The sequence below is a fragment of the Chiroxiphia lanceolata genome, chromosome 2, assembly GCF_009829145.1.
Source record: "Chiroxiphia lanceolata isolate bChiLan1 chromosome 2, bChiLan1.pri, whole genome shotgun sequence".
Lineage (NCBI taxonomy): Eukaryota > Metazoa > Chordata > Aves > Passeriformes > Pipridae > Chiroxiphia > Chiroxiphia lanceolata.
The window spans coordinates 56,603,955-56,629,038 of record NC_045638.1 but is presented as its reverse complement, the minus strand read 5'-3'; the positions used below and the strand labels follow the sequence as shown (position 1 = coordinate 56,629,038).

The 25,084-nt window shown below is 40.2% G+C and overlaps 1 protein-coding gene across 5 annotated transcripts in view; it reads left to right on the top strand.

Annotated features, from left to right (window-relative positions):
* Window positions 1-10,412, top strand: part of RNASEH2B (ribonuclease H2 subunit B) — a 43,672-nt gene extending 33,260 nt beyond the window's left edge. For 3 of the 5 annotated variants that reach the window (XM_032680442.1, XM_032680443.1, XM_032680444.1), the window contains 2 exons: window positions 3,303-3,383; window positions 5,323-6,049. In XM_032680442.1, the coding sequence (XP_032536333.1) occupies window positions 3,303-3,383; window positions 5,323-5,430 (189 nt within the window). In that variant the 3' untranslated portion in view covers window positions 5,431-6,049. The other 2 variants (XM_032680447.1, XM_032680446.1) reach the window with 2 other exon arrangements.
* Window positions 10,413-25,084: the final 14,672 nt, after the last annotated feature.

The window sequence follows — 25,084 nt, the reverse complement described above, 5'->3', positions numbered from 1 at the left end:
GTTTAACCTCCTAATCTTTATTGAAAATGATTTACTGAGTCAAAGGATTTCTTCCATTTTGGGTCCACACACAGATTAACTTTAATATCTATCCAATTCTTACAGCATAGCAGCTTCACTTTTTCTCTTTTAATTCCCCTTCTGCCTCTGTGGCTAAACAACCTTGTACTGTTTGTTTTAATTTCCTTTCCAAGGTCTAACTCAGCTTGACTTTTTGGCAGCTCTCACTTAATCCTGGTATTACCTGACCCCTAAACCAACTCTCCTTTTCTTTTCTTTTCTTTTCTTTTCTTTTCTTTTCTTTTCTTTTCTTTTCTTTTCTTTTCTTTTCTTTTCTTTTCTTTTCTTTTCTTTTCTTTTCTTTCTTTTCTTTTCTTTTCTTTTCTTTTCTTTTCTTTTCTTTTCTTTTCTTTTCTTTTCTTTTCTTCCTCTTCTCTTCTCTTCTCTTCCTCTATCTCTTCTCTTCTCTTTCTCTTTCTCTTCTTCTCCTTTCTCCTTCTCTTCTCTTTCTCTTCTCTTCTCTTCTCTTCCTCTTCTCTTCTCTTCTCTTCCTCTTCTCTTCCTCTTCTCTTCCTCTTCTCTTCCTCTTCTCTTCCTCTTCTCTTCCTCTTCTCTTCCTCTTCTCTTCCTCTTCTCTTCCTCTTCTCTTCCTCTTCTCCTTTTCACAGTCTTTTTCCCCCATTCATTGTAGAATTCTGCTAACACCTAGTATCAGTTGGATTTTTTGGGGGAGGGGTGGTGAACATGTGTGCATCTGTGTGAGCAAGGAAGCACATTCATACTGTTTAGTCTGAGAAGTTCTGTCCTTCAAGATTTTTCACCTTGTTTGAAGTAAAAGATCCAAAATCACTTCTTTTTCTTTTACGTTCCTAGTGTCCTCCTCACACATCAAGTCCCTTTGCTTTGCCTTAGGCAAGTAAGGCATATGGTTTGCAAAGTTTGCCCTTCTAGAACCAAGAACCCCACTTTTGATTATCCTTTCCATAAGTGCTTTAAACTGAGGCACCTTATATCTGCTGAAACTAGGTTACTTACTGCACTGCCCTTTTCTGCAATGTCCCTGCTACTTACCAAAACGAAGTCTAAAATAACCTCATTTCTGGCTGGTTCGGTGACTGTTCTGTTAAGCAACATGTCAGCTAGCACATACAGGAATAATAGAGCCCTACTGTTATTAATAGCATTTTTTCTCCAATGTATATCTATAGATACGTTATTTCCATTTGGCTGGACAGTTGTTCTGGCTGCACAGTTACTTGGCCCTTGGATTCAGTTAAGAATTATCTTTATGCATTGTAAGAAATATTACACACACATCAGGAGCCAACTGATATTCATTAGCTATATAAGCATGTTACAACAACTGTATTAAACTTCATGTGATGTACATTTCATATTATGTACTAATAGCTTTTATACCATTGGGATAGTTCTGAGAATCTATTTTTAAAAATAGTTTTATTTCAGCCCTTTGGTTACAGAGGAAATGAGGCTTACAACTGTTCAGTTATTGGGCAGTGAAATCTTGCTGAGGATCTGAATTATTTCCAGAGCACTGACCAGAGTGTGTATGATGTTTCTGTGTTTAAGTCTTTGCATCTTCAAAGATTAAAGCACTGTATTTTACAGTTACAGAGGAGCAAGGTGGGCTTGTACACTCAAACATCTAGTCTCCTTCACACAGTTTTTATTCGCTTGCATTGACATTTGTCTTCATGAAGGCAAGGTGTATTGAGAGACATAATACATGATTATTGCAAAAGAAGAAGGTTATAACGTATTTCCTGTTTTGCTAAAGTAATTACATGTTTAGAATTTATGTTAAAATCTGAAGGGAAGAGAGGTTTGCAGTGATTAGCAGAAAAGCAACAATAGATTCTCTCTCTAGAAGAGCAAGAGCAAATTGGGTACAGTCTGGACTTTGTGATTTAATGATTAAATCAAAATTGCATGTTCTTTGTATTAATTGCAAGCCATTGATCTTGTGTTGTAATCGTCGTACTGTCCATTTTGTCAGCGCAGGGAGTCTGGCCATTGGCAGATGATGAGAGACATTTACAAAGAACATGTAGGCTTTGCTACAACTAAACATCAAGTGTTTTGCTGAAATGCAAACATTTTTGTTGTAAGTTTTAAAAACTTGTTTATCAGATTCCAAAAAGAGGAGAAAAATGATTATTCATTAAATTGTCATTTGAAAATGTAATCACAGCACAGTAAACAGCCTCCTAGAGAAGCTGATCCAGATTCCATTGAAATCAAAAGAAAAGGCTGCAGTTGGATCTGGTTCTAAGAGCAGAGAAATCTAAGCTGCAGACCTGGCTTCTGTGCCAAAGAGAGAGAGGGAGGGGGAGAGAGAGGTATCACAAGCACCATAAACAAAATGAATAAAACAGGATCTTAAAATGTATGGTACCATCCAAGTTGCTTGCAAAATCACTCTCTTTGGCACAAAAACCAGGAAGACCACAGTCTAGATTTCACAGGATATTAAGGACAGGATAGTAATATCAGATATATAATAATAATAAAAATACAGTGCTGTAAAATGCTATGTACTTTTTTTTCCCTTTTGGAAACATACCAGAAAGTTTTCACCTTTAAACTAAACACATGCTCACAGTTTATGGAAAGAAATATTCATTTTTACAGCCTGATCATGTGAAGTACTAAGAATTGTTTACTTGCATTATTTCTGAAGGTAGAAGGCACACAGCACAGGCAGGGTCAAACTTCTTAATATACTGTTGGATTCAAGTGATGAAGCAGTCAGCAGTGCTATGTCAGTGTTTCACTGTTACCAAACTGTAGAAACTAATTAATTCTAAAGGCTGTGAACAAACTGATAGTAGACTAGATGATCATCCACTTGTGTTGGCAGATAGCAATCAATAACACTGGAGTTGCTGCACAGTTCCGTGGGATCATGGGGACCAGAGTCTAGGTTCCTTGACTATTAGGCAGTAACTTTCAACAGCTGCTCCATAAAGTTGTATAAATAGACTGTGACATCAAAGTCACTATCATGGCTCATTTCTAAAAGTCATTCTTCAGAAGGCTAGGAAGAAAATGCTTCCCATGGCAGTGAATAATCTCTTCTGAGTGCTGTAGAGATGGTGTATATTCACTTGTCAAGAAGACGATTGCAAAGAGAAATCTACCGTTCTTGCTACAGATTCTTCAGTTGATTGCCAGTCCTCTTTTGGTGCTATGGTTACATTATAAAGCCAAAGCTTTGAACTTCCATGTGTGTACATCGTAAAAGTGGTTGACAGAGCAACTTCCTCACTCTAACATTTCAGAGAAGGAAATTGTCAGATGTCCCTGTGGAACCAGAAGAAGACTATACTAAATTCAACAGAGACAATCTGAAAACCAAAAAGGTAAGCAAGCCTTGCATTCATGCATGTTTTGCTAAAGCATAGGTTAATATCCAATATTAGCGCAGAGTGCTTAACTTTCTCTTCCAAAACACATGAGGAAAACAAATACAAAATTATCTGATATCTGTATCTTACATCTCCTTGAACTTTGCATTCAGGTTTAATTTGACTTTGATAGTTAATTTCCCATTCTGAACTCTTCTATACTGTTACTGCTTGGCTGTATTTGACCAGTGAACATTCCAGTGAACCTCACAGACTTAAACACATGTTAAGGTGCTCAGCTAATGTTTGCAAAGCTCTTTGAGATCTTTAGATGAGAAATCCTATGGCTTAGTGATAGCAACTGTTAAATTTCAGTTACTTGAAAAAGAAACAAAGATGGCAGCATTTACTTACATTCCAAGGGATGCTAAGACAGGCTTTATTTTATGTAGAAATATTGCTTGTACACTTACTTATGTCAACTTAATGAAGTTAAATCAACACAGAACTTACTGATTGCCAGCTTCAAAGCAAGTTTGGAGGCCAATTCAAATCTGAGTCCAGCAGTGCCTGCCACTGTACTATTCCTAGGAGAGCAACAGAGATGTGAAAAGAAATAGAGCCTGTCTTTGTATGCCAGAGTTGTGAGGCTTGTACTGGCTTATTTCTCTGAACATTGAAAGAAAATGAATCTTCCTGCAATCCTTTGGGAACCAAAAAGGCCCACTGTGCTGGTCTTGTGACCTTCAGACTAATGCTGACTACTCGTTATCCCTTTGCAAAGAGAAGCAGCTGGTGACAGATGCATTCCTTCCTCCCCCCAAGCCCCCCAAATTTTTTGTACTCAGTGCACATTCGAGTTTTGAAGTAAGAGGATTGCCTCCTCAGTGAGGGTGATAAATAGTTTAAAATATGCATGTTTCCCCCTTCCCCAATTATATACCTATAACTTTTGAACTTAGCATAAATATAGAAATAAATTGAGGAAAAATAATTCATTTTAACATAAACGTGATTTACCTTCTGAAGTAATGAAGCACATTGATGAGAGAATCTGGGAAAGAAAAGATAGCTCTTGGACTCTGTACAGTGTACTACTCTTTTTTAAATACTTTGGCAGTGGTTTTGTTTGTAGAGTTACACAGGCAATCGTACTGTTGCTGTGTATCTCCATCCTATCCATACCATCTAGCTGATCCCAAGTATTGTAATTGTGAGTCCTGCAGACTGAGGAATATCATAAAGAAAGGTCAATGCAAAGTTTCTTAATAGGGAAAACAGCTAGACATTTAAACGTTATGTTTTAAAATAAAAGAAAGAAAAAGAGGTCAGCTCTATAAAATGTGGCTCATAAAATGTGTTTTAGGTGTAAAAGTCTGGGAAGTTGTCCCAATGGCCTCAAAAGTGCTTTGCAAATGTTAGTTACTTTCTTCATTCCTAGTTCTTCCATCTCTTTTCCCTTTATTTCACTGTGTCTAGAGTCTTTGATAGTAAATCAGTGTGAATTATTCATCATCTGTAATGCAAGTCTGTAATTCATCCTGCTGACAGCATAATCATGAGATTGAGTTGGAGGGTACTGTATGCATCTGTTATATTGCATGCATTATTCCTCTTAATGTACACTCAGGGATTATCCCAAAGTAAACGTTTGATTTGGGATACCTCATTCTGCAGAAAGGAAAGATGTTTCACTCCTTGTCCCTGTAATTGGTTTTCTGTCTTTGTCTGAGTTTAAGTAGTTCATGATAAGTATTTTTCAGTTTGAATAATGTCGAATTTGTTTTTAAAGGTTTTTCTCTTGCAATTCAAAGCCTGCAAAACATTATCTTACTGTTATGTACAAAAAAATGATTCAACTTCTTGCTCAGCTTCTGTGTTAGGAGTTTGTAGCATATATTCCCCCCCTGTGGAGATGCTGTTTAACTGGTTTTGTTTATTATTTCACTAACAGGCAAATACCAAGCTGTCTGCAGCACAGAAGGCTCTGGCCAAAGTTGATAAGAGTGGAATGAAATCCATTTCTACCTTCTTCAGCTCCAAACCTAAAGCATCAAAATAAAGACTTGTTCTTGAAAGAGTTTAATACAGTGGTTATTTTATGTTAAGTTAAAGATGTCTCCTGGGGTTTTTTGTTACTATAGTGTATGCAGGGTATGTCTGGTTACATGGTGGAGTGTGATGAAGAGGCAGCATGACACAGAGCTCTTGTGCCTTAGTGGGGCAGGGCATGCAGATATTCCAGCCTGGGTGGAATTCCATCGGGAAGATGGCCTAGCTGCTTCAACATGGTGAGCTGAGAAGCAAAGCTTAGCATGGTACCATACTTCTTCTAGAGCAAGCCCAGTCAAGGCCACCAGAGAGTTTTCTCCATCACACTTCAAGCTGGCCTGAAAACATGCCCTCCTTTGATGAGTTCTTTTATTCATAAGGAGCATTATTTTTTGAGATTTTCTGAAGTTTTTTACCCAGTATTACACCAGAGTGGGATGGCATTGTTACATTTTTATTTTGACACAAATCTAACTGCTGATGTAATGCTGATGCATTGTCATTGGTGGCAATTTATTGAGGCGAAGATATTGTCTGTGTTGGGATTTGGGATGTTTTCAATATGCTAGAAACTAATTGCAATAAATGTCAATGTACATGTAATGCAATAAAGTGCTTTGTGTAACAAACTTGTGCTTGTTGTATTTGCTGTATGTTTCAAGAGTTAGATTAGGTTTCAGGACATTTCTTAAGGGGTTTTGGTATTTTCCTGTTGTATAAATTTTAATCTTTAAAGAGTTACAGCATCTCTTTGGCTTAGATGATAAATCTCTTAGCACATAGCAATATAGGGGTATTTTTATGTTTAGTTCAAAGGTCAGGAGGGTCCTTATGAAAATAATTAGGGACAATATTGATTTAAAGGCAAAAATGGGTGGGGTTTTTTTAAGAAGCCTATTTGGAGCTGGATTCAAAGCTTAAATTGTGAGTGTCTTAGATAAGGTTTAGTTTTATGAAGTTTTGCACAAGGTAGGACTGTTGCTTAAAATGCCCTACCGACTCTTTTCTATGTTCTTTAGTCATTACAGAGTATTCCTGTAAATTTAGAGGGATAGCTGGTGTTGCAGCTTTCCTGATTCACAAAATTGAAAAAGAAATGGAGTCACTGGGGTCATCTGTACGGATCTAGCCAGTTCTGCATAGCACGTTTTTGTCCCACCAGTTGTTTTACTGAGTCATTGCTGTGGATCAACTACAGTGTGTGTTTTTGAAAGACACTCCTAAAATATGTCATTCGTTGCTACTTCAGCTTAATGTGAGTTTCAGAGAAATTAGGGGGTTCTCCTTTTAAGTAACTTATGCCATTTTTCCACTTCAGACTTACTTACTGCGTTTCACAACCCTTGGATTCCAGTGCTGTCTGTTAGGTTAAAGAGCTCTATGGCATTGTCTTCCAGCCAGAAATGGATGAGAAGCCTTGCTGTGTGTTTTGCAGTTGTTGGGGTTTGTATGCCTTTCAAAATGGTGGGTTTCTAAAGTTTTGGACATAGTTTGTATATGAGGAAGTCAGCGGTTAGAATTCCAGATAGAGGAGAATATCTGGAAAATTATTTCTGATAATAACTACGGTGTGATAAGCCCAGAATGAGCAATCATGACATAAACTGGAAGGGTTAAATTTTGGAAACTTTCAGCCTAGCCCAGCAGCTTATTTGTTGAGGAAACCCCTCAACATCACTCAAAAATGTCAGATAATGAATACTATGAGGAAAAAAAAATGGAAAAGAAAGGCACGTACTGTCATGTTAATGGAGCAGTTCTATGCATTAAGCAACATGTAAGGGAGTGTTTTGGTAGAAGAAAGGAGTTGTGTATCTATAATGGAAAGCCAATTCCGAGCACTAGAAGATGCTGAGAAAGCAGACAAGCATGGGATAGGTGTTTGATTGGAAAACCAAGAATGGAAGAGAGTTAAGTTAGAAACAGGAACTATGAGGTAGAACATATACATGGTAGAAGCTCTTTAGGATATTTAAATCTGCTATTTTTAGGGGTATGGTTTTCAATAGTTCAAAAGTTTTGTGAAATAAATTTTGGAAACGCACTGACTGAACTGTTGAAGAACCTTCTAAGAAAATATCCCAGTTTCTCTGGTCAGAATTTGAGAAGAAGGAGGAAAACTAATAAAGATGAGAGGCCTTTGTGCTGACTTCTGATCTGGACAACCAGTTTTTATTTTTTCTTACTCTGTATATGACTTTCACATCTGCTGCGGCACTCAAGGACTAGCTCTAGAGTTCTTCCTCTGTGCATAGATGCATTGTGCTTTTTAGTGTGTCACATCTTGACTTTAGCTGTGAGCTGTGCTGTAACTTACAAAAATAGTGGTTTTATTAGTGACCTTGCTTTTAGTTGAACAGGAATTTGTGCATGACAAAAAAAATAAGCCATTTCCAAAAGCCGTTAGAGCTTTCACGTGAAAACAAAAACTCTTTTCCCTTTAGGAAAGCATGAAATACATTAAGTAACTTTGAAACTTCCTCAACATGTAGCTGTAAGAAGTTATGAAGAACATATGGTGCCAAGTACATAAAACAATATTTCCTACCACAATGAGGATTTAAATATAGTTACTCTGCCTGGCCAGCAGTAGCAGTAGGTCATTATGAAGTGCTGCTTTGCTATTTCTTCTTGGTTAACATAGTATGAAACACTATGCCAGCACCATTATAGAAACGTGGTCTTACTTTATTTCTTTTTCTATGTTAACATGACATCTCTACATGTTCATGTAAATGTCTGATGAGTTGTGATGCTTTTATAGTTGTATTTTGGGATTAAGCAGCTCTTATATTTTCCCTTTTTTGGACTTCACATAGCAAATGGATTGACATCAGTGGGCATGGAAAATTTAATAAGGAAATACAAGCACTGACTTAGGATATGTAAGGATCAAATATACGTAATTTTCAGTCTTAAGTAATAACTTAGTTCCATTTGTAGAAGTGGCAATTAGTGATTTCAATATTTTCAATGGAAAGGGGGACATAGTTGGCAGAATTTGCATTCAGATCTGAAATCTGTAAGAATTCAGTGATACTTGTTTTCAGGTGGATGCTTATTTGAATAATGTTTATGACTAGGGTTTTCTCTTTCCTTTGTAGATGCCTGCAAAAAGACATGCAAAGAAGAAATGAAAGGAGCATAAGGAGACTCACTAATATTGTTTTAACTTGCCATAATCTCAAAGCTGCTTTTAAAGGCTTTTTTTACGCATTTTCTGAAAATAAACACTTGAAATTAGACATGCCCCGTTCCAAGAAAAAGCAAATCTCAGCAGATTAACATTGTTAAATATGCAGTGTGTTAAACATACACTGCTTCAAATTTTATAGCTTATACACTATTGGTCTATCGGGCCCTTCCAGGAAAGCACTTATGAGCATGCCTAATGTTAAGCACATGAGCAGTGATACTGAAGTCAGCACTGTTGTTCGTGTAGATAAGTGCTTTGCTGGATCAGCGCCTAAAGTCTTGTTAGGTGCTGAGCATCCTGATCCATATCCAGAAAAGCACTTACATGCACCCTTATCTTGCAGTGGAAGAGCCAGTCTAATTTTTGTGCATTAGTGTTCACCATAAAATCTCTCTTGGCACAATGACTCATATGCTTAAAATTAAGCACCTACCTAAGTATTTTGCAAGGTCAGACCAACAGCATCCTTGAGCAACTCTTAAATACTTGATTTTTTATGAATTTTCCTTTTTTTTTTTTACTCATTTTTAATAGAATATATTATTTTAGTGGACATAATCACAAGTTTTAGAAGCTGTATAGCAAAATATGTTGTATGCATTTTCCTTCTTGCTTTGTCAGAATCTATCCAAATTTAGCGAAGTGGCCTTTTTGGACTAGAAGTCCAATTTTCCAATATAGAATCAACCAAAATGAAAAAAAATGTGAACTCTATTTTTTTAGGACATTTGCATTTTTTGAAATAACTTCACTGAGTTTGATTTACATGATTTTATCCAAAGAAGGTGTCGCCTAGCTCGAGTCGTGCAGACAGTCTGACTTTTAAATGCTAAAGCTTCAGGTACGTTGTGTGTTCAGAAAGGCAGATGGAGAAGCTGTATTTTTTATTTTACTTGTTTTATTCTAAGGATTGAAACCTTATAAATATGTATAAAGTAACATGTACATTTTGTATTGGGAACTAAACCAAAATCTGTATAATCCTTCAGGTAAAAAAAAAAGATGTAATTATAATTTTTTTTATTTATGTAAGAGACACTTTCTGTGGAGTGAGCTTCAACCAAAATGTCAACCTGGGTCTACGTAAGACGTGCAGAAAATGGATGCTAATGAGATCCTTAAGTGATCTGCGTCAGATGCAGTCTGATGGTTTTAACTTAAATACCTGTTTATCAAACTACCATTAATATCTAAGTCTTTACTAGAAAACTTCTTAAAATTAATAATTGACAGGATTTTGAAGATAGTGACTGTGTACTTCTGTAAATTCTAACTGTGACCCCAGTTCACAGACACCAAGAGCAAATGACCAAGATGTTCTGTGAAGCATTCTAGATAAGAAGGAAATATTTTACATCCACTCTGGCAAGTTCTGCCTAACTTCAAGTAAAGGAGAGCTCCAAGGAGAGTTTATTATGACATTGCTGAAAACTAAATTCTAAGAGGCAATAGCTTATTCAAATTTCTTTTCAACTGATTCTGATCAACTGTTTCAGAATATGAAAAGCCTGAACTTTTAACTATATAAAAATCCTATAAGAAAGGAAAGGTAATCCGAATGCCTATTTTACAAATTTGCACTGAATTATTTTTGTTACTATTATGCTTGTCTGGTTAAGCAATGTGCACTTTCACTTTTCGAGGAAAAAATATTTATTTTAACATCATTTTCTAGGCAGTATGGCAAGAATATTATATGGGTCCAAGATGAAATTTCTATTTTTCTAGCTTACATTGAAAAATGCTTGATATGTGAATAAGATGATGTATTTCAGTAAAATGTGGTTCTATTTTTTTGTAAGATTTTATTATTAATTCATATACAAGAAAGAAATAAATGCCTTTGGAACAATTTGTTGATTGTTACTTCATTAATAGCACAGAGAAATTCAAAGAAAAATGCAGTGCAGTCAGGTGACTAATACTGTGAGGCTCAACAAGGTAGTAATTCTTAGACTGAGTTGAAGAAAATAATGAATCCTAAAATAAATAAGAATCTAAAAGTTCATTAAGACAGATTCAGGAAAGCAATTAAGGTAATCCTTGAGGATGTTACTGTACAGATGTTCTAAAGAAGACCCATTTCTGTGTACATACAGTTGCTGGCCTGCGTACTCTGGATATTTTCATGAATGTGGTAGTGAATCTCTTGAGTGATGATGGGATGAGCAGATTGGAGGTGAAGAGAATGATTTGATATTCATGTAACTTTTTACATATTACACCTTCTTTGTCATCTCATATGTAATATATAAATGCTCCATCACAGACTTACACAGAACTGATAGACAGTTATTTTCTGTGGTTTTTTATAGCAGACAGTTAATCAAACACAAGGGAAATGCTGTTCTCTGCCAAAACATTATCCCAGTATCACCATAATACTGTACTAATTGCTGACATGAGGCTTCAAGGCTGTTAGGAGAGTTATTGCCATTTCATTTATAAAATCCAGACAAGGGGAAAAGCAAGGTGGTGGGTATTTTATTTGGCTGTCAAGTTGGTTTATTTATATAAATGAAAACCAAACAAGAAAAGCAGTAAGGTTTGTACCATTTCATATACTCATCACTCACCACCACTTATCTGAAGCAACAGAAGTACCAGTGCTAAGGACAAAGCATTAGGCCAGCATTATTTAAATACAAAATAGCATTTACACTTCATAGTTCAATGAAGTCAACTCGCAAGGTATTGCAAAGACCGAGGAAAACAGTGCACTGCTTTATATCTTCACAGAACTTCCATAGCTCAAGTGTTTTAGCTGAGCTCTCTAGTACCCTCTCTGAGCACAGCTGTTGTCTTTTAGGGTCTGTCACATTGCAAATTGCCCTGACCTTTCCAAAGCTCCCCTTTAAAATGCATTGTGTACCCTGAGACAGTTGCAGAGCAAGCAGTGGTGTCTCAGGGAAAACAGTGCCCAGTGAAGTTCGTCAGTTTTTTAAAAGGAAAGTGAAAAGTTCTGCTTTAAAATTTGGCTTCTGATTTGGGGTTGTTTTCATTGTTGTGTTCACCCTTTGTCTTTTCACTCTGAGAGCCTGATTCTTTTTCAAGAGATGCTAATTTGGTACAGCCCCACCTGCCCTTGACTTCAGGCCAGACAAGCAAACCGTTTCAGAACAGACACCTGCACTCATGAAGACAGCCAAAATCAAAGCTCTCTGCAACCCTGCAAATGAGTGAAGCTGGCCCCAGTTGTGAATGGAACCACTAGCTCCCTCCTCTTGAATTCCTTGTGCAACTGATGTTGCTAGAGGCTCTTCATAAACAGTTTGAACTTGATTTAGCAGGGATGAATGTAAAAAAAGAAATTACATACTTTTCTGATCTTGTAATCAATCCTATGCTGAAGAAGCTGAGCAAAATGGTTATAGAGGTTGGTAGCTAGGCATAACTCAAGCTTCCTTGAAGGAAGTAATAATGGAGTCATTCCACCCCATTTTAACCACCTGAAAGTTAGGTCTCTGTGCACCTCTACACAGCTTCTCTGTCATTAACAGAGAGCATCCTGAAAATAGGACTTTTGTATTCCAGGAAGAACAGTCCATCAGAGCTGTAGCTTTTCTTCATGCACTGTGGGATGACCCCAGACACTGTGTGCCTGCACACAGAATTGTAGATGGGCTCTCTTCAGCATGACTGTGTCTCCAAGAATTTGAGGCAGTCCTGTATTTGAGGAATTGCATTCAGCCTCTAGGCTAAAAAGGATAAGTCAGGCTCTCAAGATCTCCTTAGCTTTCAGTGAGTATTGTTTATCTTCTCTGTCCTCAGTTTATAAACACATACTAAACTTAATTTTAAACCCGTTCTGTTGACAATCACCCTACTACTTATATTCTGCACTATTGACATACCATTTTCCATTAGAGCCCACTAAAACAATCCTGGAAATTTTACCCTATTATTCCTACCCCCCTCCCCCCAGCCTTCAAATTACTGTTCTGTGTTTGAGAAGGCAAAATTTGTTTGCAGTAATTTTGCAGTCCACTCTCTGGTGCTTTTAACCTTTCCATCAGCACACAAGAAGCATGATGAATTGGATAATATCTACTTTATCTGCAGGCAATGAAGATAGGGAAGTTGATCTGGGCCTCTCCTCCCCTTCCGGATGTATTCTTGTGACTGATTTTAAGGAGTTTTAGCCCCTTAATTTCCAGTTATTGTTTCTCAGATGCTAACTGCCCCCCACCCCTTTGGCCGTGATGCTGTGACTTTTTGTGTGAGGCCCATTCAGGCTTTCAGTGTGAATTAAAACAGCAACCAACAGCCAGAGGATCGTAACTGTTTAAGCTTTTAGGGCTCAACTGAAAGAGTATATCCAAGTGTACTTCAACTCTCTGTCCCTCAGCCTTCAATCAATAAGCTGTGAGTTATGTCTCCCTACCTCATCACAGTAAGGAGTGACAGTTACTAGCTCACAAGATTACAGTTTAAAGAAAAATACATTAAAACTGAATCCAGTTAACTCAACCTGAACTTCTTTGAATTCCCATATGCCTTCCGCAAGCTGGAATACTTCTTTGGAACCAGAGCAATGCAAAGACACTGATTTCTCCAATTTCAGGAAAAGCAATGTGAAATTACCACTTGGTTCATAAGACTGTGTGAGGCGGACAACCTGGTGCAGAGTAACTGGGCCCTGACCCAGGCTCCCCAGTCTTGATGTTTGGAAGTTGTTCTTTAGATGGAGGTCATGAGTTGTTGGTTTAGGCTGGGCTCTGTGGAATAAACACAAACAAAAGCCTTTACAGTTTTTGTGCTGCTATGATATGATTTTGCCTTTAGTAAGCCCAAAATTTTAACTTCTGGCCTTCCTGGAGCCTGGTTATACTAGAAACCTAGCAAAAAAACACGTTCTGGGGTTTTAGCAGGATAATTAACCAGGAGGGGTATTTGGGCAGCTTGCAAGATCCATGAAAAACAAGGAGAGATTCGTCACACACATTTCTCCCAGCCAGGACAGGATTTTAACCTTTGCAAGTGCTCCACACCCAGCACAGCCGTAAGTATGTGCTTTGCTCCAGCTCTAAGCAGATGGAGCAGTGACAGAACTAAAGTGAGATTGAAATGAGGAGATAAGTTTAAATGTGTTGGTGAAATCTAGCAGAGATAGAGACATGATCATCTCTGCTTAGCAATTGTCGGGATGCACCTGCAGAACTGTGTCCAGTTCTGGTCCCCACAGTTCAAGAAATATGTGGACATACTGGAGAGAGTCCAAAGGAAGGCCACAAAGGTGATCAAAGGGCTGGATGACCTCCTCTATGAAAAAAAAAAAAAAAAAGACTAAAGGAGTTAGGTCTTTCATTCATGGTGAAGAAAAGTTTCAAAGAGAAGAGAATTGAGGCTCTCTTCCTCAGGAATCACATGGAGAAGACAAGGGGCAACAGGTTTTAGTTTGACATAGAAAGAAATTTTTTACATTAGGAACAATCATTCACTGGAACAGCCTCTCCATGGATGTGGTAGAGTCCCCATCACTGGAGGTTTTCAAGATGCGATTGGATAGGGTGCTAGATAATCTCATCCAGGCTCCTTTTCCCATGAACAGTTGGACCAGATGATGTTTTGAGATCCCTTTCAGCCTGGGCTATTCTATAATTCTATGAAATCTGTAATAGATGTGCTGCCACAGAACTGCAGCAAGTGTACTATGTTCTTTTTTCCCAGCCTGTTGGTTAGAGAGTGCAGCTTTGGCAGAGACGAGACCTTCAGGGGGGATTATTTGATGTGGTTTTTATTTCCAAAGCACACTGTCCCTGTATGCATATGCTGGACTTGAAGAGACTGACATTTCCCTTCCAGGGCTATTGGTTAGTGACAAGCAGCATGGGCCAAATGATCTCCTGCAGGGATCAGAGGAGTTTTTTTACAAGAAGTTATGGGTGACAAAAAGTTCACAGGCTGCCTAGGGAGGTCATGGAGTCTTCCTCTCTGGAGACATTCATAACCCACTAGGATGCATTCCTGTGTAACCTGCTTTAGGTGATGCTACCTTGGCAGGAGGGTTGGACTGGATAATCTCCAGAGGTCTCTTTCAACCCTAACACTTCTGTGATTCTGTGAAGATGGGAAATAAAGGAGTAGAGATAGGAAGGACAGAGAGAAGAGAGAGCTTGGGTAGTACAGGGGAACAAAAGGGCTGTAGTTCAACACTTTTTCATGCTGTCCATTTTGCCTGGGAGTTGTGCAGTGAATGTTCTTCTTTCCTTGTGCCAGTGGTATGTGTAACCACTAGGTAGCAGGCAACTACTAAAAAGCAGTAACTCTTTAGAATGGACATGCTACTGCATGACAAGAAGAAAATGTTCTGGACCTTTTTAAGAGAAAACCACCTCAGAAATGAGTTTGCCAGTAGCACTTACAGGGATCAGAAAAGATTCCAGGTCCAGTTTTCTAGGGCCTTTTTCAGCATTTCTTCATAGAAGACTATTTTTACAGTGTACAAAAAAATCCTACTTGGATTGAAGACCACTGAGACATGAGGTGTCGTTCCAGTGGACTTACAGAATAACCACAAGCAGTGACATTCTCAGATGTCCTCATACTTGTGTCCATGTGTTCTGCTCTATGTGTGTGTGAGAATTTTCAATTCTGCCAAAGTGTAACCACATAAATCCTATTGAGCAGAAAGGGAGTTGTGTAGCTAAATTCTGTCCTGGGGTTTGGAAGCATTGTACTTAAACTAACAGTTTGTATTACCATGTATTTAGGCTGGCAGAAGCTAAGCCATTATGCTCACAATACCTGGTCTCCATGAGTGAAGGGAAGGGCTTGGGGAGGAACGGAGCTCCAGTGGGTCAAGTCCTAGCTGCACACCTGGTGTCAACAGGAATGAGGCATTTACAACCATGGAACCCACGCTGAGGACTGAGACCTGCTAGGGAGAGGTGAGATCCACCTGACAAAGTTGAACAAAAGCATCTTTTCCAACCCAGCTGACCAACCTAGTAAGGAGAGCTGAACTAGGAAGGACAAAGGAGGGAAGCGGCAACAATGGCCTAGTTAAGTGGGCTAGCAGTGTGCAAGGTCAGAAGCAGGGGCTGCAGCATGTTGGATAAAAGACTTCATAAATGATAAAGCAGAGCAAGGGGACACTTGCCTTAAGTATAACTACACAAATACAGTCAGTCTAGGAAACAAGCAGGAGGAACTAGAGCTCTGCATGCAGCCACAACACTATGGCACCACTGGTACAAGGACATAATGGGACAGTTTGCCCAAGTAGAGAGTTGTGATGGATTGATACAAACTCAGGAACAAAGCAGGGAAGATGAAGAGGGGAATTACTGTGAAGGAGCCATTTGGATGTATGGAGCTCCTCTATGGAAGAGATGGGCTTGCTTTCTTCCTCCTTTGTGAGGTGGAGAACATAACCACCCTCTGTACCCCAAGTTGTCACCTTTTAGCTTTTCTGGGGAAAGTTGAATAGACTGGAGTCTTTCACTGTAAAACTTACTTTGTTCAAGTTTGATTTTTTCAAAATCTGGATCCTGCTCTGTATTTTACAATTCGCTATCCAAGAATCACATTCTCCCTGTTGGCCACAATATTGTGGGTGGGGTGGGTGGTCCATCGGTAGTACACTGGGCCCACACCATGCTTTTTTTTCACATTCATTTCTTCCTGGGATGGCCTGCACTGTTTACACCTAGGCTTGGCAGCACTGCATGGATTGCTTGTAGCCCACTCTCCTGACACTGCACTAACTTGTTTTTCTTCTTTAGCACCCAATCAGCTACAAATATTCCTAGGAAACTTTTTGGGCATTTTGCCAAGTTGTTGTAAAATATGTATTTGCAGAGGGCCAAAAAAGGTCATGTGCCCCTCCACCCCAGCCTTGCTTGACAGAAGCCCAGCTGATGCTGATACTGATGCCCCTTCTGCACCTACAGGAAGCTCTATCATTTGAGTTTGTTGGTTCGTTTTTCCCACCTAATCTATGGGACATTGATTTTTGCCTCTTGTTGAAGAAGCCATGTGATATTAAAAGCCATGTGGTATTAATCTCCTTGTGTTACAGCAGCACTTTCTGGTCCAGTGATCTTCAAACTCTTCAAGGAGTGTTTCCAGGTTTCCTGTGGTTTATCTTCTGCAGGGGACTGCAAATGAAACAAATGAGACAGGAGGAAGAACGAGGAGGGGTGTGTCTCAATGAACAAGGGATACCTTCCCTGGGGGACCAGGAAAAGAATTGACACCAGAGACTGTGACCAGTGTCAGGGAGTAGGCAGGAATAGTGAGAAGGGAGCTGCAGAAGACAGGAACAAAAGGGTTTGTGTCCTGAAGCAAATGGTACCAACACTGGTTCCCAGCCTGAGAGCTATGGGTGGCATTAGGCACAGTTACCCACTGAGACTCCTTGGGCTTGGGAGATGGGGTCTAGTCTCCTCATGTTCATAAGAAATGTCCAGGTGCCAACCCAGTGCTGCTGCTTTGCACGTCTAGGAGCAGCAGACACAGGACACCTGCAGCCAGCTGGACCCAAACAAACAGCTGTGGGCTTTATTCTCCTTTCACACAGATAAAGATGACCTGACTGACCAGAGGAGAAGCTTAAAAGTCCAGACTGGCATCTGAAAAGTCTGAGTTCAGTTCTTGGCTTGATCCAAAACTCTGCTGAGACCTGGGGTGATATGTATACACCTTTTTTTGCCTCATGGAGGGGAGGAAGGATAGAAATCTCTGCTTCCCCCCACCCCTGCCTCAGTGGTTTTTTAATGCCTTATATTTTATATGACCTCCTTGAGGCAGCACCCATTTCCTCAGCTATGTTCATGCAGCTCTTGGATTACAGAAGTCCTGATTGTCAATTGTTCCCTCTCTAATCTCAATTGTAAGAATTTTGCTGTAGTGAAGGCTACAGGCTTTGTCCATCTAAAAATATTCATTAAACAAATAAATTCTCGCTGAACAGTCCTAAGTGCTTTTTGATCTTGTTTAGAAATCCATTTCACATCAAGGCTTAGTTACTGGTATACACCACTGTGCTTCTTAACACACTTTTTTGTTTACTGGTGAGTATTTGATTGAAAACATTTTAAAAATACTTAATTTTCTAAGATATTCTCTTCCTTGGGGCCCAGATTCCTGTTGAATTTAACTGGGCATAAGCACAGCTCTTTGCTCCTTTGGACTGCTTTGGACTGCTGTTGGTCTATTACACCCGAGGGAATAGTATGAAGCTAATGACCAAGAGCAGAAGAGAGTTACACAAAAGACTGCTGAATAAAGCCTGTAACAAACCAAAAATAAATGGGGGGAGGTGGGAGGAGGAAGAGGGAAGGCGGGTTGTGCTGCATGAGGCTCTAGACCAGCACTGTGTGCTGCATTACAACAATAGAGCCACAGGGGACGAGCAGCAGCTACCCATCCCTATTTCATGTGTGGCACCAACCTGCAGCACATTTCTTATCAGGTGAAGGATCCCCAAGCTCCCTGGACACCACCTGGACAGCTCAGCTAGAGGACTGATGTTCAATAAACTGGGAACCAGTGTGGCTCTTTGCTCCTACAGCACTTGTCTTGATAGCTAATTAAACCAGTTCCTAAATAATCAGTACAAATAGTAAACATCCAGTAGCATCCTGGTTCCACCAGGGTGGAGTTGAAGATAGCATTGAAAGCATTTATTTGTGTTTTTAAAAAGGCTACTTTTCAAGGATGAGTTAAGTAGCCTAATTGTCATGTCGCTACTGCATTTTGAGTTAAACAGCTCTGTGATCTATGAACTCAAATCACACAGTTAATTACCCACATTCCCCCTTCTTGCTCCCTCCCTCTCATGCTTTGCTCTTGAAATACATTATATTTCTTTGACAGTCCACTGAGAACAATGTCTGCTTTTGTGACAGCGACATTGCCAGTGGTGTAAAAATCTATGCGTCTGTCAGGTTTCCCATGTGAAACATAATTGCTTAATTTCCATTTGAAAGTACATCCCTGACATTAGAATAACGTAGACACACCAAAGATAACATGATTCCTGACACTTACAATGGGGCATAATGTGGTAATAATATGTGTGCAAAATGAATGCTCTGCACACAGAGGGAGTAGGTCTGAATTTACAGCTGCAGATGAAGTGTTCCTCAGGAAAAAAAAAATAATAAAAAGAAAGAAACCAACAGATTAGCATCAGTGTGAGTCTATGTCAACCAGATGGCTTGCTATGGAAAAGAGCTTCCCTGCTTTATTCCAGTAACCCTGGCTAGCAGGCTGAATGTCTGAGATGAGAAGAGAAAAATGATCTCATTCAGTTGGGTTTTTTCCTCCTTGCATATATACAGTTTGAGATGGAGTGGAGTAAAAGCTCTGAAAAGAACACAGAAGTTTTCCCCTAATGGTGGTGTGTGATGGACCGGAAAAGGTCCTGGATATGGGTTCAAGCATGCCAAAATCATAGCGGAGAGCACTGTCAGCTGGGAGCAGGGCAGCCCTTGGGGGACTGCCACTGGTTCTAGCCAGGCATCTACACTGTATCTTTAAATGGTGACGTGCTTCTTCCTCTGACTTCTCCCTCCCTCGTGTGGCCCCTAAAACATTTGGAGTAGAAGTCATGTCCCCAGGGCCCTAGTTCCTAGCATCCTAAGATGTTAATGTGATGCCAATCATGGCCTGGTATATTGGTCCTAACCTACCACTGGACTTGGCACTGGAGCACATAGGCAGTTCATGTGTGGCAGCTACACCAGGCTACTGCCTGATCCAGGTCACCTCATCTCATTTCAGGCATTTAACTGAACACTTAGTTAGGAGCAATTTCCTCCAGGGTCACTGGGGACAGAAGTGTGTCTTCATTTGAGTGTTGACAAGGAGTCTGGTGGTGCCTTGCCCTAAAGACTGTGGGGAAAAGTGCTAGTGTAATGACTCTCAACTTGACCTGAAGTTAAATGAGAGGAGTCCAGGCTCAGATGCCTACCTTCCGGGTGATACCTGATCTCCTTTGCCAGAACAGGTCAGGACATCCTTACCAGCAGACTATCTGAATCACACATCACTTTTCCCTGGAGACACTGCAGTTGGACAGCTAAGGAAGGGACCTGTAGCTGACAGTTTGAAGAAGTCCAAGTGTGCTTATCTTAACAGACAGTTGAGACCCAATATTAGATTTATAGTGTTGGCTTGCTGCTAAAGTACCATTTCACAAAAGCTCTTGTACAAAGGTTCCTAGGTCAGACATCATCTTTGGACGATGTACTTCACGCAGCAAACTATTTTGCTTGGAGTTTCTGGATTCCAGTGAGAACTAAGTGCATTTTAGTGACACTGTGATGAGAATTATCCTACAGAGAGGTTGTAAAAGTAATGTGACTGTGCACCAAGAAACAGGAGATGAAGTCCTCCTTCTCATTGGAGAAGTTGTGACACCATTTAAGACCTGCTTCAAGGCTAGGGCACCATTCACAGCACAAGAGATGAATAGTTATTTTTCATTTTTCCTTTTTTAAATTCTGTTCCCGATGGAAATTTCTCACAGTAAGAAGTAAGAATGTTCTACTTTGATTTGGTCTATGGTAGAATTAATGTGCGTGAAATATCCAGTCCTTGATTCTTTTTCTTTTCTTTGGCAGTGAATGAATGTCTGTCATTGCGAATGCCTACAAAATTACTATTTTAATGACCTGTTTGCTTCAATTAAGGCCTGGCTATTATCTTTCCAAGAGGCAGAGAGTTGGGGAGGGGGGGACAGAGCAGGAGAAAAACACTGATCACAAGGACGTGTGAGTAGAACATTTAATGGGCCAGCTGAAACTGAGAGTGGATTGGGAAAGTCTGTGATGAATCTGTGACATTGCAATATTTCAGTCATCACATTACAGATTCTGGTTCATGCATCATTTGCTATGAAAGTTTTGAGATTTTAATCAGTGTTTCAAGAGTAAATTGATACAGCCTAATCATTTAGAATCTCTGGCACACAACCAAAGTGTATTATGTTAAGTGTATGTTATGTATTATAAAAGTTGCTTGCTGAAAATTAATTGAGTATTCCCGTGCTAGATAATGTTTCTCCATTCCCCAGAGCCCACCCCTTTGCGTGCAAGTATTTTCCCAAGTGCAATGCAGATGCCAGAGAAAAGGTGAATATATAACATATGTAAAAGACTGGCTCAGTTAGACACAGCATGGTATCAAGCCTGTTAACCTCCCTGGCTAGATTGTGGGACTGTTTATTTGTCTGCATGATGTGTAGGATGAAAAACTACTGGGTACAAAATGGAAAAAAAAAAAGTATTTCCATAGAAGCAAAATATAAGAAAGCCTGTGCCGTGACTGTAATTCATGTAAAAAATTGGAAATGCGTTTGCATTTCTATTGATGACTTATATGGACTTGGCAGAACACACAGCCCAAGTAAATGACATGGTTAGCAGCCAGTGAGTCTAGGTAAGGGATGTGTCATCATACTGATTATTCAAAGACTCACTAAATTCCCATGTTATGCTTGTCCTGCATTTTGTACCTGTGGCAATGCTGATGAAAGGAATGAGTTTGGAGATGAAGGGTTGGGCACACCTTCAATTTGCCAAGAGCCAACAGTGGGTGGCCATCAGCATTATTTATGCTCTGCGCTGACATTTCTGGTACAGACCATTTCTATCTGGAGAATTTGGTTTCTCAGGGCGATTTGGGCCCCTTTTGCAAAGGGGGGTTGTTTTTGGAACTTCCCCTAATTACCTAGTACATAGGCAATAGATTCATATACCCCTGCTGCCTTATTCACAGTTCTGTGTGGGGACTCCCCAGCTGAATCTCCCCACCATCAGGGTGTTCTCCCCAGCATCCTGGTCAAAGCTGTCATGACACATTTATGGGTTTTGGTCATTCTCAATGTCAGGCAAAAGAAGGTGTTTTCTGCCCACAGCTGGATCTCACTTCCTTCAGCTCTGGTCTCAAGTCCTCCTCATTATACATTTGCTTCATTTACTACCTCTCATCTTCTCATAAGATGTCAATGCAAGTTCATTAACCTGAGCTGAGCAGACCAAATGTTTGAAACCCATTTGTACACACCCCAGGCAAGAGCCCCCACTCATTATTGCTTAAATCCTTCAGCCATAATGTGAGGAGAAAGGCATCATTACTCTTGATGGCTTTGGCTTGGACACCTAGCCTCCCTCTTTGACTTTCTGTCTTTGCTTCTTTGCCTTTTTTAAAGCCCCAAGGCAATGGAAGGAAAGCATTTGTTTGGGGTCACTTCAAATGCTTCAGTCAGATAGAATTGATTGTTTCATTTTGCTGAATATTGGGAATTTCTTTCTCTCTGTTTCAGTTTAGTGCATAGCCTCCTCCCCAAGTGTAAAATCAATAATTCTTAGTGGCCTTAATTAAGACACACTCATTGCCAGTCCTTTTAAGATTAGACATGGTCCATAAGACGGAGGAGGGAGATAGCTGGAAGGAGGTCATTCAGCTCTCTTGAGGAAAGAACATCTTAACAGATTCAAGCAGCTCCTTTCTAATCAGAAGGTTTGTAGTCCCTTGCCTCCATACATGGCCTGGCTTCTATCATAGAAATGTCAAGAGTACGTTTGCTGGGTGCACACATAGCAACTCTCATTTACTGAGCAGAGAAATCCCACATCTGGCTTCCCCCTCAGGGCCCTGTCGCCCTGGAGTCATACATCTGCAGTTCCACTTCACAATACTCTCTGACCCCTTTCAAAGGACAGCTAGCTGACCTCATCTCTCAGGAGCTTTCTCATCACCTGATGGCCACAAAACAGCTGAAGGGTGTCCTGTTAGCAGGTCCCCTGCTTCCAGATGAGTCCTCCTGCAGTCTAAGGCTGTAGCCTTTGACCTGTTGCCTGACCATCTGACGTGCTGTCTTTGATAACCGGAGAAGGTAATTGGGTGTCCTAGGGGAGAGCTTTCATGCTTTAACATTGCAAGGGAATGCAACTTAGCCACCAACTGTTATAACTAGCATAAGTAATGCAAACATTTAATCACCTATTCTCTGTTCATGGTGGCACCCTCTGGTAGGACAGTGAGCAGGATATAGAAATGGAGTATCTGAGAAAGTAAAATATCCCTAAGGTTCAAAACTGATACCCTTCTTCAGCCTTGGAGGTGAAAGTTCTTCCCTTTAGGAAGAAGTGAATGATTTGATGACTATGAAATCCTCATCTTCTCCCCTTGTGTCATTTGGACACAGACAACCTGCTTCCAAGAATAGGAGGCCAAGCTCTTTTTTTCATAAATTGTGGAAGAGCTTGAAGAACTTCTCTGGAATATCCTTCAAAGGTACTGTAGCCCTAACACCAGATGCCAGAAGACACAAACGCTTTTGCTTCATTTAACAAATACATGGAATAGCACAACCAAGCATAAACCCTAACAAAGAGCTAAAAGCTCTCAGCTACTAGAGCTGAACATCTCCCTCCTAAAGCTCAGAGTCCATTTCTTCCTTCCTGTCATTGGCTGCTTATTCACCATACAGCTGTGGCCATCCAACCACACCTGGTCCCTTTCTCACCTGACCCGTTGAGCTGGTCCACAACATGGGATTTGCTGTGATCCACTACAGTGCTATTGAGAAGTCTCTTGTTTCTCCAGCCCCATCAGAGCCCATAAGCCTGCCACAGTTACCCTATTCCTCTCTAAACTCATCTCTGCATCTCTCAGAAGAGTGAAAAGATGAGATGGCATCAGAACTTTCCCTCTGTCCCCTATTCTCTGTATCCTTCATCTGAGCCAGGTAAATGCCCTGCTGCTGGATGCCCAGCATAGTGCAGGCCATGACACCCCTCAGGGTACCTCTACAGGACCTGTTGTGGGATGGGGCACATTGCTGGGATACATCACTCTGGAACTTGTGTGAATGTGGTTAATACAGCCAGACAAAACAGGCCATAATAATAGATAGCCATAGCTCAGCACTGCCTTCACTTGGTTTCCAGATGGGACTACATGAGTCAATGCTTGCCACTTCTGCAGGAAGTGCCACTGCCACAGGCCTGGCAGTGCTTTTGGAGCCTTTTCTACAAATGACCTAAGAGAAAGGAAAGGATTTTGGAGGATGAGAGCCCCAGATTTCTCCTGATCATGTCCTGACCCTTGCCAAGTCATTTTGTCTTTCTCTGTCTGCTTCCCCTTGAGCAAAATCAAATGATGCTTATGCAGCTCAGTGAGCTGTCTGGTGCTCCTACAGTGGAGGGGCTAAATTGTACCAAGGAATAACCAAGTTACCATCAGCTGTTTGTAGGGTCTGACCTTAGGAATGCCTGCGGCAGGAAAGGAAGAAATCATTAGCAAAATAGTCAGGTGGGTCTGTGCAGGCATCAAGGAGTGACAGAACTCATCACCATGAGATGCAGGTGTCAGGGCCAGAAATCATAGCACTCATCAATTCTTTACATTCACAGCTTTCAACTTTTTCTTCCCTGTTTGCAGATCCCTCAACATTTTTTCTAAGGGAGAGACACATTGCTTCATAGTGAATTTAGGTCTGCTAACAAGAGGCATTCCTGGTCTCTAGGTCACAAAGATTTCAGGTAGTAAATTTCTGCTATAGATGTACATAATAACTCCTAGGTACTTGCTGCTCCAGACTTTTTAGGACAACACAATCTCAGTTTCTTAGCCAAAGCGCTACATGGGTCACCTACTACCAGACCTCTGGTTCATCGTGCTTAACTTTGTGCTGTACTTCACTTGTGAATGAAGTCAAGGATAGGGAGCCAAAATCCTTGGTCAGTGTTACTCTAAATCTTCTGTATAGCTCAGAGGGCTTGAATTGTGGCTTCAGATCCAGCTTGTAGACACCTGCCTTCATACTGTATGTTTTTATTAAAATAGTCTCTCAGTGAATGTCATATTAGCAAAACAAATTTTGGGAGCCCTTTCCTCTTTTAAGGGCAATCGCTCTGTCATGACATTACAGATCATCATTAACTTTATTTTAGCAGCCAAAGAGAAAGGCTCTAGACTGTATTTGATTTTTAAAATATAGGTAATAATACTTCATCCTTTTTCATTTTGGGACTCGAGAGCAAAAGCACTGAACATTTCTGTTTACCTTTATTACACAGTATTGGCATTCCTAAAATCTGGAACCTAAAACTCACAATCTGTTTTCATTAAAGCGCTCAATATCAGGCTTTCTGCATATATTATTTCTTGTTTTCCATATATTATGACAAAACACTAATCCTAGGATGTCCATTGCCATTGCTAATTGAAAAGCCAGTCTTCATTGTTCCTTTTTTTCGTTCTCCATTAAGCCAACTGGCTCTAGCTGCTGGCAGATAAAAAGTGAGAACAAAAAGAGGTGTTAAAAAAGTGCCAGGAAAATCTCCTAACAGTACTCGATGTGAACAGATCTAGCTTGTTAGCCACCCCAGCAGAAAACTCTGGTAAAGCTGACATTTTCTTGAGTGCTGCATCCAGCTCTGTGATCCCCAATGTAAGAAGGATGTGAATCTGCTGGAACAAGTCCAGAGGAGGGCCACAAAGATGATCA